Genomic DNA, 18,625 nt, shown 5'->3' with positions numbered 1-18,625 from the left:
ACTATTTATATTTTTTAAACAAGGTTAAATTACATTTAATTATAGAACAAATACTATATTAACGTTGCTTAGTTTATGATAATAAAATATTTGTATTCTTTTTAAAAGAAGTTAAAATTTTTAAATAATTTAAATTTTAATAAGTTGTACATAATTGAACTAATTTACTAAGGAAATTTTAAATAGAAAAGGTCTTACCATTTTTTTATTTGTTTAAATAGATTTATAAATATATTAAGCCGTATGATAATATATAAAATTATTGGTTCCTACCGTTTATAATCTTCAATTTTAATCTTATAAAATTTCGAATAATTAAAGAGTCAAAGTTGCAAGGCCAATTCTTTTAGTTGAAAAAAGATTTTCTTTCTTCTAAAAAAGAGTAATGTGCTAAGAGCACCAATCCCTTGTGCTAAGAGCATCAATCCCTTGTGCTAAGAGCACCAATTTCTTGTGCTAAGAGCACCAAATCCTTAATTCGAAAGTATATAACAGATTAAAGTGTTGAAAGTACCAGTATTTGAAATAAAGAATATTTTCTTTTAATATTTATTATTATTAATATATATTATAAATATTTTCTTTTACTTAGTTAGAGTTAATTAAGTCTTTAACTTTTTTTAAAAGTAATAAAACTTGATTTCTGCATTAATATACGATTGATTCAAGATAGTTATATAATATTTGTGTGCTTCTCTTAAATAATATCAACGAAGTGAAGTCGGTTTGTTTATTATGTTAGCAACAAGCTGAACTCGTAGCAACCACATTGTACTGAACGAGCGCCTACTAGGTGCAATGCGTGCCCTATTAAAATGCTAATTAGGTATCAACATTTAAACATTAACAACATAGTTTATTTTAAGAAAAAAGTTTTGCTGAATTTAGCAATTGCTCTTGGTTAATTTTTTACATCAGTATATTTTCTTTGCAGCACGTGAACACTTATGCTGATAGCCTTGGTTTGATAGCTGATATTTACTTTTTCAAAGTCTAATAAGTTGCATGTTTTGATAGAAGCTATTGTTTACACATTATGAATATCAATTTCTATGCTGATAATGTATGAGTTTTTTACTGCACTGTAGAATTCGTTAGATGTGTGATTTCTTAGAGCAAGTGGGCATAATTAGCAGCTTAACAGTAACAAAGTAGTTCAAAAGTTTTGCTGGCAGTGCAACAGCAATATTCTAACGCAAATTTTGATGGTGATATCAAAATTGCTGGCAAATTGCTATTTAAAGTTGTCATATCACGAAAGCATCAATTTGGTGATAAATGCGAACTTGGCTGTTGCAATTTTGATAGAAATACATGAGTTGCGTTCTTAAAGGAGGGTATGAATTTCATGCGATTTATAGACTGCACAGTAAACGCGAATTTCCTGTTTTTCTTCATATTTTTTCTTATGGAATTAAAAAATTGTTCTTAAAATTACTCTAAATAAAAAGAAAAATAGTTACAGCTATTTAAACGTTGATTTCTCTTGAAAATTCTGCATTTTCCAACACTACCATTTTAAATACCTTCGACCTTTTTAGAGGTACTAAATCTCACGTTTTATAGGAAACTTGTATTCCTAAAATTTAATAATGAGAATATACTCTAAGTAGCAGAGAAAAAGCAGCAATTAATGGAAAAAAATAATAGCGATTGTCCATGTTCTTTTTCTTCTCTCTCTTCCTCTTTCTTTTCTCTCCTCGTATTCTTCCTCTCCTGCACTCGAACTTTTCCTCATTTCCACTTCTTTCTCTTCCGCCGTACTCTCCAGCATTTTATCCTTTCTTCTTTCCTTTACCACGTCCTCCGTCAGCCTCACTTTCTCGTCACACTCCTCTTTTGCTTCCCCTCCCTGCGTTTTGCTTTTTCTATTGCCTTCTTCCCTCCTCCTTCTTCTCCTTTCATTTCTGCTTTTCTCTTTGCCTTCTATCCTTGTCTTCTGTCTTCCTCTCCTCTTCCTTCTCCAGCCTTCTTTGCTCTCCTGCTTCTCCGTGCCACGGCTCCATTGCGTACTCTCCCGTTCACGAAGAGTGAGTCCCAGATGCGCACAGTAATAAACGGACACAGTGCGAAACGGACACAGTAACAAACGGACACAGACCAAATGCGCACAGAGCGAAACGGACACAGTGCGAAACGGACACAGACCAAATGCGCACACTGCACATGCGCACGGACCAAATGCATACACAGAAAGTTGCAAACCCATGTGATGCAGTGAATGCTTTGCACGCACGCACGCACACACACACACACACACACACACACACACACACACACACACACACACACACACACACACACACACACACACGGGGGGGGGCTGCAAGGGGGGCCTTCGGACCCCCTCCCGCACCCACCCCGTCCAAGTCGCTAACCTATGTGGACTTTACTCTGCTTGCAATGTACATGGATTGCATTTGGTCCGTGCGCACGTGCAGTGTGCGCATGTGCAGTGTGCGCATTTGGTCCGTGTGCATTTGGTTCGTGCGCATTTGGTCTGTGTCCGTTTCGCACTGTGTCCGTTTCGCTCTGTGCGCATTTGGTCTGTGTCCGTTTGTTACTGTGTCCGTTTCGCACTGTGTCCGTTTCGCTCTGTGCGCATTTGGTCTGTGTCCGTTTGTTACTGTGTCTGTTTATTACTGTGTCTGTTTGGTCTGTGTCCGTTTGTTACTGTGTCCGTTTCACTCAGCCTGCTGTGTCCGTTTATTACTGTGCGCATCTGGGACGCTCCCTTCACGAACCCTGCTCCCTGCTACGACCACAGTATAGGAAAGAACAGTAGGCTCACTTGGCGTCGGTACCTTTGATCTCACGACTAAAAGATCCGCCATATTGTTGGTTGTGCGCGGATTTCAATCAATGGTGCAAGTTTTCAGCCGCCAGCACCAAAATGGTTCCATTGGTGGAGGCACGCACAATATACTTTGTCGCTATGTTGTTGGTTGTGCATATCATGCGCATAAGTCATGCGCAAGAGACGACCATTAGCACGATTTTCAGCAGAGTAAGCCTACTGTTTTTTCCTATACTGTGCCACGACTCACCTTCTTTCCTCTCTTCACTTCCTTCTCTCTCCTCTGCGTCTTGGTCTTCTTCGTTCCATTCCTTAATCTTTCCTCCATCTTTTCTCTCTTTGTTTCATCTCCTTTTTTCACTTCACTTTTTTCTCACCATACTAACATCTTCTCCAGGTACCTCTTTATCTCTCACAGCTCTCTCACGAGCTCTTTTCAATTTCATCTATCTCCACTGATTTCTCCTCATTTTCTCTCGCACTCTTCTTTCGCTACACTATCATCTGGCTACTATAACCTTGTCTTCTACTGCTTATCCATATGCTCTTCACCCGACCATTGATTCTTTTATCAATGTATCTAGCAATGTATCGATCTATCGCACGCCTTTGGACTCTCACTCTCACCGCCTACTGCTGCCCTCTTCCAGGTTGTCGCACTTTTCTCTGCTTCATTCTCTCCCCTGATCCTTCCGTGATCAGTACATCGATCATAGAGCTTGTATTAATGGAGGGGCCATTGCTATATGCCGGAGTCCGCGCGGGGAGAATCGACAGAGATATGAATATATTCTCATAGATTCTGTCTCTTTTCGTGTTGGACATTCCCACCACTTCGTTTTCTAGAAGGAAAGAAGGGCACATACGAGCGGTACGACAGGTACGAGCCTACCTACTTGGTGCCTACTTGGACCTTGGGCTGTTACAATTAGTACCAAAAATTTTTACATACGAAAGTAATACTGTGCATTCATTGATTGGCATGCATTTTTTAGATTCTAAATTATGTACCATTAAATGAATGCATACAGTATTATTTTTGTAAGCAATTTTTTTCGTACGAGTTCGAGAATCGGGTCTCAAATTGTATAGTTACGAACCTGTTCCCACACGAAAAATGACAGAATATATCCACCTCTTTGTCGATTCTCCCCGCGCGCGTCGCGATGCACCAAAGCCTCTCCATTAATACAAGCTCTATGACATCGATACACTGCTCTTCAATTTTCCAATTGCAACTCCCAGCTCTTTCAGCGCACGCGCCCAGACTTCTTCACTCTCCGATCTTCTCTTTATACATGCTATTTGTCACCACTTCCCCATCCTCGCTCCCCTCCTTTGGCGCTCTCTTTGCGCACCACTTTGTTCTCCACGCCCATCCTTCATTTCTTTATCCTTCCTCTGATGCCTTACTCTAATTTCTTTTAACTTGCTTTTCTGCTTCTCGTCCTTCCTTTACTTTTCTTCCTCCAATGTCCGGGCTTTCTCTCACATCTCACTTTCTCTAACTCCACTTTTTAACTCTCTTTGGCCACTATTTCACTTCCTTTTTCCACAAAACTCCGCGATCGAATGTTCTACCTGTTTATCACTGACCGCCATCTTTTTCTCTTTGCAGTGAGCTGCCGGTGTTTTTCTGACATTTTATGACTGAATTTTTGAAATTAAAAAATTAAAAAAATAATAAAACATCAGAATTTTTATTTATTAATGCTTGATGTATAATTCTGAAAACGCTAAATTATAAAATTACATATTTTTGATCGCTAATATTTTTTTTCATTGATTACTGCTTAGAGTACATTCTCATATTATTATCAAGTTTCAAAAATATAAATTTCTTATGTAAAATGGGACTTAATACTTCTAAAAAATCAAAGGTATTTAAGATAGCAGTGTTGGAAAATGCTCATTTTTTAGAAAACATTTAAATGTCTATAACTTTTTTTCTTTTTATTTGGCGTAATTTTAAGGTCGATTTTTTAATTTTACGGACAAAATACGAAGGAAAACATAGAAAATTCGCGTTCACTTTGCGGTCCTCAAAATTAAATTATATATGTTAAATAAGGTGTTTTTTTGAGGTTAGGAAAAAATGAGCCAATTCAGCAATTCTGACTTTGAATTTCGATTCAGCGGGACAAAATAGATAAAAATGGACTAGTCTGGTCCGTCGGACCAACATTAAAAAAAAATTTTTTTTGAGGTTAGAAAGAAATGAGCCAATTCAACAATTCTGATCTTGAATTTGGATTCAGCGGGTCAAAATACATAAGGATTGACTAGTCTGGTCTGCCGGACCAACCACTTTTGAGGGGGGGGGGGTTGTGTAATTATCACTGAAATATAATATAACTGGAACGAGTGCGGCGGTAGAATTCTTTTGTTAAAGGTGATCCGAGAGAGAGCGTTCTAAGAGGTATCCTTGTCCCTTTTTAACTACTTGTTCATAAACTTTTTACGGGACTGTACAGTCACGTGAACGCGTTAGTTAAAAAGGATACCTCTTAGATCCTCTTTGTCGGATCGCGACACTAGCGCTCGCATTCTTTCCAGATATATTATATTTTAGTGGTAATTATTTTAAGTCCCATACTTGACACTGTCTGGCGGGACACGCGTTTGATTAATTACTGACACGGATGATAATTATTCTAAGTTCCGCACTTTAGAATTCACTCGCAGAATGCACGTATCTGCTTGATCTATTTCTGATTAGACCCGCGGCCTGCTAATCGGCAGCCACTTAATAATGCTGCGAGATAGGCATATTGGAGGGGCAGTGGGCCTTCGATATGACCATATATGGTTATAGCCGCGCGCATCTGACACGCGAGAAATATTCGCGAGCTTAGCAACAATTTGCAAATATGCATTCCCGGTGGAAATGTGGCGTGATTGTTGCTAAGCTGAAATTAGTTAATTCCGAGCGATGCCCGGTGCGTTGACCGGTGCAATGACTGGCCGGCAGCGCACGAGGCACGTGTCACTTGACACCTCGCGATAATATCCAGCTTTTCTCGACGAGCTCTGATATTCTATTCTTTAGTATCATTCTATTTTAATATTTTAATATAAGTTGTGAGTGATTCTGCCTCACTCACAACACATGATATGATTGCAAATAGCATGCGAGCAACAATATGGATATTTTTAATTTTTTATTCACTATTATTACAGATAACAGATAAGGACATTTTCGAATTTGTAGAGAGCCAGTGGCAACTAAGTGACCTGCGGGAAATTAGCAATGAAACTGAATGTCTGCCAAGAAACCTAGTACATCAGACATACACCGTACTTCGCAATACCTATATCTTGCAAGTGAGCTTTGTGGCATTTTCTCTTTGATACATTTTTTGACAAAAAAAGATACACAATATTTTAGACTTGCCATTTTCTAAAATAATCACACTATCAACTACCTGGAAAATCTTGGAAAACTTAAAATTATTAGGGAATTCTTTTTTGTTTGAAAAATCTGTGAATTTTTAGGGAATTTTTATTGAAATGTGTGATTGGATTTAATCAATGACACTGTTAAGTTCTTTATAAATAATTTTTTGAAATATATTTTTTATAAATTCTCTTTCATAAATATAAATATTTTTTAAAATATATATTTTTTAACTTGAATATATATACATACATATTGAATATAAAATGTGGGGAAATTTATCAAATTTTAAATGATTATAACATGGCAAATAATGGAAGATAAAAATATGTATAAAATGTAAAATAAAGTTTCTAATGTCCACTTTAAAAATATTTGAATGGAAATTATGCTTGACCATTTTTTTCAAAATGATGAAATGAGAAGATGTAAAATTGATTATTATAGATGCTTGGGACGATGCATGGCGTGAATCAGGTTTCTCAGTCGAATGAGACAAAATACACGTAAAAGTGTATAGTGTTACCTTTAAAATGCTTTTTGACCGAGTTTGATACGATAATTATTTACTGAGTTATTCCAAATTTATTTAAAAACGCTGTTTTCTTCTTCGATTTTATCTTTGTGAATAATTATTTCCATAAAAAAAAATGGTCGAGCATAATTTTAAATACTCTTAAAGTGGACATCAGCTTTATTTTACATTTTTACACATATTTTTATCTTTATTATTTGCCAAGTTATAATTATTTAACTTTTGGTTAATTTTTCCCATATTTTAAGTGTACCGCTTTTTTGGAACTAACAAGGGAACCTTGCGAACTCGAAAAATTTCCTAATATATCCGTCCTTATATATTTTTTAATTAATATTGATCAATTAAAACATTTCCGAGCAGCACATATTAACTGGCGAATAGTTAGCCAATATTGTATTAAGATTGGCCAACAATTGACCAATGGTAGGCCAATGAACAGTTATTGGACGAATAGCTCCGTCCCCTTTCCTCACCCCTATCCCTACCATCAGGACAAGGGGTATATAAGGATGCAATCCAAGAGAGCTCAGTATCAGAGCTCTTAGCTCTGATGATGTAAACTGCAACGTTTACAAAACTTCGGCGTCGTATCATGACGCAGCATGTATCCGGAAGCTTTTTCTATTAGAAACAACAAATGGCCTAGTTAAATAAAGTATTTATATTGTAAAACTTTTGTATAAAATACTTTTTGATGTCTTGTTTGATTTACGAGATATATCGAGAAAAGGCAAAAACCTTTAATTTTTGAATGGTGGTTTCAATTCTTTAAACCGTTTTTGAGCACCAACGAAAAATTTCTAAATTCATATATTTACCTCCTTTACATTTGTGCCAAGTTTCATTAAAATCAGAATTTTTGCGTTTGCGAGGTTTCTGTGTAAATACGTATACAGGGTGTTAATAAACCTCTGCATACTATTCATACTATCGTGCAGCCCACGAAAATCGAAGACGAAAACTAACATTTTTGGATTCCATGCGTATAATTCTTATAATTAAAATTGAAAGTAGTATTAGTTCGACCTTACTGGCCAGATTTATTCTCAAATCAATACAACATTACGTTTCGACCCTGGGTCCTTATCAAGTGTGAGATGTTACGATTAATTCCTATAACTCACGCAAGTTTTTATGGCATGTGCCCAGGTATGTCATCTATAAAGCCAAATTAATTTGTCGTACATTGGACAGACTAAAAGATATTTGTGTACACGCATTAAAGAACATCAGCGTGATATTATAAAAAACGATATTATAAAATAATAACTATTTGGTGGTTAGCCAACATTGCATATCTCATAATCACGATTTTAATTGGTCTAAACCCACAATTTTGCACAATGAACCGATTACAAAGAAACGTGAAATAGCAGAGATGTATTTTATTGAAAAACACGAACATACTATTAACTTACAAAGAGACAGTGAAAATATAACTGCGATAAATGGTAAAGTAATTAAAGTTGTATAATCGTTTATCTTGTCGAATTGTTTAGTATTAATTAGCTTTGTTTTCGCGACCTTCATTTCGTTCATATTATATACATTGTTAGCGAGAGAGGAGGAAAAAATGGCGAAGGAGTGTGGATGGAGAGGAGAGTTGCTCCAGGAATCAGTGGATAAAATGGATTGATAAGTGGTGATGGAGTGAGGAGAATGATAGGAGGAGGAAGAGAAAGTGGAAAGGAGGATCGGACATTGAAGGGAAGTGTGCGGAGGAGGAAGAAGAGACAGGAGGTGGATAAGAAAAATTGGAGCAGGCAAGTGAAAAGATGATGTGGCGGATGGAGAAGGAGGGCAATACGCAGGCGCGACCAGAGTGGAGAGGAGAGAGGAGAAAGAAGAAGGATCAGGGAGTCGGTTGGCAGCAGTGACAGCGGAGAGGACGGTAGACATGGTATCGAGAGCAGGGATTGGTGGAAGAGGCGGAGGTTGGTGAAGAGAGTGGACAGCAGATGGCGCGGAGAAAGAAGAAGGATGGTGGTAGCGGGTTTGGGAACGCAAGCGTTCGCAAACACGTGGTCCGCCAGGGGATTTCAAGTGGAGCGAGATATCGATAGATCGATAGGAGTTAAGGGAGGAAGGTGATTGGTGGAGAGAGCAATGTGAGAGTCAGTGTGGTTATCGAGCAGAAAGATAAAGAGGTGAAGTACCACTTGGCAGTGAATGATAAGTTATTGTGGTAAAGAAGTCGGTGAAGAATGGAAAACAGAGTTTGATGAGGAGGAGCCTGGAGGAGCTGGTGGAGGTGTTGAAAGGGAGATGCGAGATAGGGAGAGGAGATCGGCGGTAGAGGAAGAATGGAAAAGGTTAGGAGAGGAAGTGTGGAGGACGAGGGAAGGATCGACGAGGACAAGCTGGAAGAGACAGGAGATAGAGGAGGAGGAGAGAAGGAGAGGTGAGAGCGGAGAGGACGGGAGGAGAGAAGGAGCGCGGCAGGAGGAACGGACGGTAAGGGAGAAGATAAGAAGGAGGAACGGGAGGACTATGGAGGACAAGGGAAGACGATCGGGAGGAAGGAGGAGGGAGCACATAGATAGAGGAAGCAGAGGAAAGGGGAGATGGCGGGAAAGGAGAAGGTAGCAGCGAAAAGTGTGGGAGGAAGGAGGAAGCGGAGAAGGGAAGAAGCAGCGGAGGGAAGACGGAGAGCAGAGAAGAGAGTGGGAAGAGCAGGAGGAGAAAAAGAGAGAAGTGGAGGAGGAGGACGAAGAGGTGGAGGAGGAAAAGAGAGAGACAGAGAAGGTAAAAGAAGAGAAGGCGAGGCGATGGAAGAGGATAGTTGGAGTCATAGGAAGAAGACAGGAGGAAAGCAAGAGGAGATAAAAAGGAAGGAAGGAGGAGAGGAGTGGAAATTGGAGAAAGAAGCGGAGGAAGAAGAACGGAGAAGCAGGAAAAAGGAAGAAATGAGTGAAAAGTGGAGGTAGAGGACAAGAAGATCTGGAGGAGGAGTATGGAGATACGGGGACAGTGGGGGATAGGAGTGGACGAGGATCTGTTGATGGAGGAGAGGAGAGCAAGATGGAGGATGGTGGAGCAGGTAAAGAAGGAAAGGGTAAAGGGGAGACAGGTGCGACTGACCAACAGGGAATTAGAGGTGGACGGGGTAAAATGGTCATGGGATGAAAGAGAAAAATTTGGAAAAAAGGGAGGAAAGAATAATGAAGAATGGAGGAGGATAGGAAGGAAGAAGAGGGGAGAAATGGAGTAGGGAAAGTGGCAAGAGGTAGAGGCGCAGGGAGGGGAGAGAAGAGCAGATTGTGATGGTCGCAAATGGCTAGGACGGTTTTTAGGAAAAGAAGGGGAAATGTTTTATGTATTTTGTTTATATATGTATGTTTTTGGAGTGTGTAGAAAGGCGGTTGTGTAAAGGTTTGGTGGCCCCTGTAAAACATCCCGGCAACCCCAAGGGGAGTCCGGAATAAAGATTATTGTATATACATTGTAAGCTTTGTCTCTTCACTATTGTAACGTACTGTGGCTATAACAGTACGTATCACACGACTGCGACGATATTATAATATTTGTTAATCTAATTGTGTTTTATATGACACGCTAATTATAAGTTTCGTTTGATTATTGATTACACATATGTAAGTTTACTTCTAGTAAGTTAGACTAGAAAGTTATCGAATTAATTTCGCTTTATAGATGACACCTGGGCACATGCCATAAAAACTTGCGTGAGTTATACGAATTAATCGTAACATCTCACAATTGATAAGGACTCAAATCTAGAGTCGAAACGTCGTGTTGTATTAATTTGAGAATAAATCTGGCCAGTAAGGTTGAACTAATACTACTTTTAATTCTAATTGTTTACTGGCGAAGTAAAGAACCATTATTACCTTCTTATAATTATTGTCGGGAAATAGGACTTTCGTTTCCGGTGACTGAGTGGATGGCAGGTGTGAGAGAAGCGTGCTGGTATGTGAGAGTAATAAGGTAGTTAAGTGAGGAGAAGGGAATGGCAGAAGGGCAAAGGAGAGAACTAGAACGAGGGGTGGATGAGAGAAGTTGTTAAAAATTGAAGGAAAAGGGAAACGTTGGTCGGGAAGATTAGAGTGAGTGCGGGGTATAAAGAAGGTATAGAGAGGAGAGCGTGTGACTGAGGTGAATAGGCAGGGTAATGGCAGAGACGTGAATGGAGAAGCGTGAGGCAGGCGGATGTGTTAGTTAGGAGCATGATAGTAGGAATAGGAATAGAGGGAGGTGAAGGACAGAGAGGTGGAGGGGAAGGTAGAGGAATTTGGAAAAATTGGTAAGGGACAGGTACGGGGAGTATAGAGGATGTTTAACAGGAGAATGAGGAAGGAAAGGAAGCAGGAACAGTGCCGGAGTATTTGGCAGGTGAGGTCCTAACTTGTCTCTGCAAAGGAACAAGTTAGAAAAGGGATGGAGAGTAAGTATGAATGGATGATAGTGGAGATATGATAAAAGATATGCGGCGAAAATGGAGGTCCATGTGCGAATGTGAGATTGAATGGAATATGCTCTTTCTCTTTCTCTCTCTCTCTCGCTCTCTCCCCCCCCCCCCTCGAGATATATATTTTTTGAAAACTACTTTTTGTCGCCAGTAATAAAAATAATTTAATAAAAAATTGTCAAGTCGACTGTCTGGCAAATCCGTTTATTAGATACACAACGTTTCGACCATTAATTTTGGTCCTCTTTAGGTGTGAGTGAAATATTTAATTACGACATAACAGTTTGATAATTTTGGACTAACGAAGAATGAAACATGTTCTATAATGAATAATTACAATAATATAAGTTAATTAAAAATTACTGTTTGCATAGTAAAGTTTGCTGAAATGTTTTTCATAAAAAGGAACAAAAATTCTATTAACCTACAGAAAGATACGGAAAATCTGAACATCTTGTACAATAGAATAATAAAGATTGCTTAGTGTTTATTATCCACACACAGACATCTATTGTTGTTAAACTTATTGTTTTTGATATTTAGTTGTCTCACTGACTCGTTACTTGGTTGACGTATTTTATATTATATTCTGCGTAATACATTATACTTTCTGTGTATTTTTAATTTATACCTAGTTTATATTTGTCATTTTTACTAACGTTAGACATGTAAGTTTTTTATTATTTATTTTTTCAACCTTTTTAGCTATATTTTAGTCTCGTTTAAACTTTATTATGCGAACAGTAATTTTAAATTAACTTATATTATTTATTATTTATATTAAATTATTATTCAAATTATTTATTATTCATACTAAATTATTCATTATAGAACATATTTCATTCTTCTTGGTCCGAAATTATCAAATTGTTATGTCGTAATTAAATATTTCACTCACACCTGAAAAGAACCAAAATCAATGATCGAAACGTTGTGTATCTAATAAACGGATTTGCCAGACAGTCGACTTGACAATTTTTTATTGATTTATATATTTTTTACATGCGTTGCGTTAAAAGTCTTTAGTTTATAAGTTTAATAAATATTATAAGCGGAGCGGGAGTCTGCCTGTACTTCGTAAGAGTTTTGGTGGAGGGAAGGAAATGGAAAAAGGAATAGGGAGAACATAAAAAAAGTGAACGTTGCAACGAGTTAGCGATGATAGAAGGATCGAGGAGGAGAGTTAAGCACAGAGGTAAATACAGAAGAGAACAAGAGAGAGGAGAAGAGGTGAACAAGGAGGATGCAAAGGAAGAAGGAGGATGAAGGAAAAGTGGGAAAGAAGTAGAGAGAAAAAGGAATCGAGAGAAGGAAATAGAGAAAGAGAGTGAGGAAAGGAGAAAACGGGAGAAGGAGAGAATGATAGAGGAAAAAAGGAGGAGGAAGGGGAGAGAAGACACGAAAAAAAAGGTTGGGGAAGAAGGCTGAGGCTGGGGGAAAAAGCGGTGGAGAAAATTAAGGAAGAAAGTGGCCTGGAGGAAATGGCGGAAAGAAGCACAGGAAGAAAGAGGAAAGGAGCGGGATCCGGAGAGGAAAAAATAAGAGAAGAAATCGATAGAAGAAGGGAAATTATATTGTATATTGTATATACTGAAGGGTTTGGTGCGCCCTTAAAAACACCTTGTCAACCCCAAGAGTAGCACGGAATAAACTACATTACTACATACATACATATTGTCGGAAAATAGTGAAATACGGCCAATGTACGCACAGGTATAACGGAAGTACGAGCGCAGTGGGAAACAAGACGATTATCGTTGCGCACGAGGGAAGATATCCGCGCTGTCGCTTGTCACGAGTTGAGATGCTGCAAGTTGCAACGCGAGGAGAGCGCAAACAAAATTTATTACTATTTGCAACGCTGTTCATAGGTCGGCGATGGGGACTAAAGATGCTCGACGATAGCTTATAACTAAAATTTATACATAAACTTTTAAATTACACTAAGTGTACTACATACATTGCAAGGCTAAAAAAATATTAAAAGTTGATTGAAAGTTTTTAGAAAATCACTTCATAGTATTTTCATTGATATATTTGAATTTTAAATCAATGAAAGCGAATAATTCATTGGAAATTCACCACAGCTTATGCTCTCTTGTAATTTTGCAAACTTATTAGTACTATATGTAAAATTAATATTTTTTGTTACTTTTCTTGTAATAGCAGGCTACTTTGCAGCTTTCAGAAGATGCGCCATAGTATTTTTAATGATAAACTAGAGTTTTAAATCAATAAAAGCAAATAATTCGTTAAAAGTTTTCCGATTTTCTCTCGCAATTTTCCAACTTTAGCGATTAAATATGTAAGGTTTATATTTTTGACCACATTTTTTATACTTACAGATTACTTAACAGCTTCCAAAGAATATGTCATATTAAGGTCATATTAATAACACAGGCACACAAAAAAAAGTGGTTGGTCCGGCGAACTAGACTAGTCAATTTTTATGTATTTTGACCCGCTGAATCCGAATCCAAGGTCAGAATTGCAAAGTTAGCTCGCATTTCCTAACCTCAAAAAAATTTTTTTAAATGTTGGTCTGGTGGACCAGACAAGTCTATTCTTATGTATTTTGACCCGCTGAATCCAAATCCAAGGTCAGAATTGCTGAATTGGCTCATTTTTTCCTAATCTAAAAAAAATTTTTTTTTATAATGTTGGTCCGGCGGAACAGAATAGTCTATCCTTATGTATTTTGATCCGCTGAATCCGAATCCAAGGTCAGAATTGCAAAGTTAGCTCGCATTTCCTAACCTCAAAACAAATTTTTTTTTTAATGTTGGTCCGGCGGACCAGACAAGTCTATCCTTATGTATTTTGACCTGCTGAATCCAAATTCAATGTTAGAATTGCTGCATTGGCTCATTTTTTTTTAACCTCAAAAAAAAATTTTTTTTTAAATCTTGGTCCGGCAGACCAGACTAGTCTATTTTTATGTATTTTGACCCGCTGAATCCAAATTCAAGGTCAGAATTGCTGAATTGGCTCGTTTTTTCCTAACCTCAAAAAACATTTTGTAAAAGCAGTTTGGATCACAAATGTATAATCCGGAACGTGCAGGCTTGCGTAACCGCATTACCCGGGGAAAATTCAATACGTATGACAAGTTTGAGCTTCTGTAAATAGTGTAGAAAATTCACTCCCTTTTTCTATTATATCTCTTTTATTTTCGAAGATGCTGTGCAATGGCTTTCTTTTACGTTTCTTTCCTTTCACAGAGACATCACGTTTGAACATCCAGCAGAAATTTGCCATCATATTCACATCCCACTTGCCTTGATATCGATACTACATCTCCTTGATGTCCTGATGAAATCTTTCTCCATGTTTTTCACTATATAATCACCTAGATTTTCTGGGAAGTAGTCGATATGGGAATCTAAGCAATGCAACTTAAGATTCATTAGGCAACCTAGTTTTCTATAGTTTTCCATCATTTCCGCTACCCTTTCTCTGTAATCTTCACTTTTGTGGTTTCCTAGAAAATTTTCCCCGGGTAATGTGGTTACGCAAGCCTGCACGTTCCGGATTATACATTTGTGATCCAAACTGCTTTTACAAGATGTTTTTTGAGGTTAGGAAAAAATGAGCCAATTCAGCAATTCTGACCTTGAATTTGGATTCAGCGGGTCAAAATACATAAAAATAGACTAGTTTGATCCGCCGGACCAAGATTTAAAAAAAAAATTTGTTTTGAGGTTAAGAAAAAATGAGCCAATTTAGCAATTCTGACCTTGGATTTGGATTCAGCGGATTAAAATACATAAGGATAGACTTGTCTGGTCCGCCGGACCAACATTAAAAAAAAAATTTTTTTTGAGGTTAGAAAATGCGAGCTAACTTTGCAATTCTGACCTTGGATTCGGATTCAGCGGGTCGAAATACATAAGGATTGACTAGTCTAGTCCGCCGGATCAACCACTTTTTTTGTGTGCCTGTGTAATCATTTATATACTTAAATTTTAAATAAATAAACGCGAATAATTCGTGAACAATTAGTTGTCGCTTTGGCAATTTTACATATTGGAATAAATTCCACAAATCGTGGAATTGTTTATTTTTATCTGTTTTTACGTTATTTTTATGTGTTTTGTTTGTTTGTTTTTTATTTTTATAAATTTTAAAGAATTAAAGACTGAAAATAAAGATTTTATTTTATAAAAAGCCTTATTACATAAAGTTATTTTTAAAAAATTTATGTGTTTTAATGTTAGTAATTTTTATGTTTATAATACATTTTGTTGTATTTCTTTGAAATAAAACAAACTTTTAAACAATATAGTCTATTTTGAAAAAATTTTACTTTATTTGAAAAATTTTATCTTTTAATTTTTTTCTTTGATTTATTATTTGATATGCGATAAAAATATGTAATAATTTAATTTCCCTGTCAAAAATTGTTCTGGTTTGGCTAGAAAATTTTGTTAAAAATATGTGGCAAATTAAGGCCGATTCAGATATCCGTATCATACCCGTACTGTGCACGGATAGTGAAATATACAATAGGAATTTATAGCAATATTCACATTAACCGTGATTGTCAGTACCGGACTGTCCGTATCCTTCGCTGTACGGTCTCCCGTATTGGCGACATTTTCACGGATACGATCCGCATACTTTACTGATATATTTAAACGCATTTCCGATGAAAAACACTCAATGATTAGTAAAATATTATTGACATATATACAGGAAATTTCTAAACTGGAGATTAATTTTTATGACATATTTTTTAAAATATTTTAATATAGAAATTCTAATTGCAAAAAATCTATTTTTATATAAAATTGATTTTAACACAGTATAAAATATGTGTAAAATGTTTTTAAATTACTTATAAGACAGATTTTAATATTTTAAAAATATTTTATCTAAAAGTAATGCAATTATTGCGAGTTCTTCGCCGTTGAAGTCCATTTCTTGTCAAAATCAACGAACGAATGCATCACGGATATACTAAAAAACAAACAATACAATATCACGGCTGCAATTCGGATAATATACGAATATCATACGGACACGTAAGAACAAGCGTCCGGCACTGACAATCATAGTTGATCACGGAATATTTGTTTATCCGTGGACGGTATGGACATGTTTGAATCGGCCTTTAAGGAATTCTCATGAATTTTTTGTTTTGTGTGCGTGTGCGTGAGCGTGTGCGTGTACGCGCGTGCGTGTGTGCGCGTGAGCGTGTCCTGATAACTTTAACCGTGGTTAGTGAAATTGGCCCTTACTGCTCGTATTTTGGTAATGTTTAAATAACTGTATGTATACAAAGTGTCCGATAAAGTGGTGTAACAAGTGCCGTTCGAGGATTTAAAAAAATACCGCCTGTGGATAGAAAACAAACGCAAAAATATTGAATTTTATTTTGTAGTATATTTTTGTTTACTATAAATATGTTTTTTGTTTGATAGGTAACGCGTCCGTAATTTGACAGATGTTGTGTAAGAACTCGATTGTGCCGATACTCGATTAAATTTAATAAGAATTAAAAACATTGTTATCCTTCTTTTTTAGTCGTCCATGTCTTTTTAGAGCGATATTTTGAGCACAAAATAAAATAGCTTTAAGGATAGCTTTTGAAACATAACGCCATTTTTCTTTCTCAGCCAATATATGTTATTGTAAGTGTTATGCCCCTGGTCTCGGGACACAGTACGGGATTGCTGCCGATGACTCGTCGGGATCAGGTTGCGTAGAGATAACGCCGAGAGTAATTATAAAAGAGATATATTTGTTCCAACGAGTTTACAATCTTTAGTCGGCGAACCGATTAAGTACAATTTTGTGTTACAACGAGCGACATAGATTCGTCGCTGTATTAATTATTAATGAGCCCGCTCGTTCTCTTTTCGCGGCGTTTATATACGTCGCTTTTCGGCCTGTTGCTAGGGGGTTTCTCTCGCGATCATAGGCCTTTAGCCCGTGCGCTTGCTTAGCCAGCAATTGCTGGCTACGTGCATTCCACCAGAAATCAGGAGATTTCTTCACTATTTTTTTGTTTTTGTCGAACCAGTCAGAATTAAATTTTACTATTGTACATTGCCACAATCTGGTGTACTCAACTCAAAATCCTTTCCTTGATCTGGTTTTTTGTTGGTAAGATATCATTTAATTTTGTCCGAAATTGGAAACTAAATGCATAGGTCATTTAAATCAATGATTTTTTTCCAAGAATTATTCTCTTTTTTTCCGCACAATTAACATTTCATTTCTGTGTTTATTTTCTTCAATAATTGCAGTATCTACAGTTTACTTTATATGTTCAGTTTTACTCTGTAAGTTTTTTGTCCGTAATTAAACATTTTTTTTTTAACAAAAAAGATTAATATCCGAATTTTTGTAACTTGTAATATACAGGCTGTTAATTATCTTTCGTGCACTAAATATATACATATTACTAAATATATACATATTATTTTTTATAAAGAATTAAGAATTAAAATGTTTGTTTCTGTTTTCTGTGTTTAATGAAAGATATTTTTAAATAAATTATAGTCAATCAATCGGCATTGTTTTAAATAGACATGTATGCTGCGTGCTTGATATTGTGCATATGCGCTTTGCTGTTTTTTAACAGCCGAACACTTATGTACATTATTAAGCGCGTGAAACACAATCTTACATTTGCCTAAAGGACGACGCTGATTAATTATTTAAAAAATAATTTTCCTTATTAATCATTATAGAAGAAGACTTTTTACTTATTGTTAGTTAATTTATTACATTTAATTAATTTTTCATAAAAAATAGCGCTATATGTATACTTAGTTGGTAGTAAATAATTAACTCTCTGTATAACTGTAATGTAAAAATAAAATATATCTTTATCATTATCATTAACTTTACATTGAAAAACAATTTTTGTCGATGGCGTAATAGATGTAAACGTAACAGTACCTGCGACAGTTGACGTATTTGGTTTTACAAAGAAAGAATCAATATTTCTTGTAGCATTTAAAACTTTCAACTCTCTTTCTGTTTTAACTCGAGCGTTTTTTTATATTTAGTGCCGCTTAAACGTTTTTGTTCGTCTATTTTTAATTAAAGTTAACATAAAAATATATTATTGCTTGTTATTTTTCTATAGATACCTATTTATCTATTTATTTCTCCTTGCCGCTCTTATTCTTCTGGTGACCCATGCAATGTTCGCGGAAGATACCACGTACGTACTTTTTGATAGTACGCGGTAACATGCGATCCACAACGAGAGATGTGTATGTTGAGTCTCTCTAGAGTCTTTCTAGAGCGAGAGAAAGGCTGAGAGTCATTTGTTTATCTTTTGGTCTCTTTATCGGAGACGAGTTGGTGATACTCTTAACGTTTAACTATTGACACGTTTATATACGCATCTCTACTCATGTGAATGCATGATACAGGAGCACGTGCTATCAAAAGGCCCGCATGTAACATCTTTAGTTTGCAAAAGAAGAACTTAATTTATAACTAATAATG

The 18,625-nt window shown here is 36.5% G+C and overlaps 1 protein-coding gene across 4 annotated transcripts in view; it reads left to right on the top strand.

Annotated features, from left to right (window-relative positions):
• The window catches only part of LOC105837419 (recQ-mediated genome instability protein 1), a 123,998-nt gene that overhangs the window by 10,902 nt on the left and 94,471 nt on the right, over positions 1-18,625 (top strand). For all 4 annotated transcript variants that reach the window (XM_036286647.1, XM_036286649.1, XM_036286648.1 and 1 more), the window contains exon 2: positions 5,978-6,121. In XM_036286647.1, the coding sequence (XP_036142540.1) occupies positions 5,978-6,121 (144 nt within the window). The remainder of the gene's footprint in view (positions 1-5,977; positions 6,122-18,625) is intronic.

The sequence above is a fragment of the Monomorium pharaonis genome, chromosome 5 (assembly GCF_013373865.1).
Source record: "Monomorium pharaonis isolate MP-MQ-018 chromosome 5, ASM1337386v2, whole genome shotgun sequence".
Classification (NCBI taxonomy): domain Eukaryota; kingdom Metazoa; phylum Arthropoda; class Insecta; order Hymenoptera; family Formicidae; genus Monomorium; species Monomorium pharaonis.
This window is presented reverse-complemented; position numbering and strand designations above follow the sequence as displayed.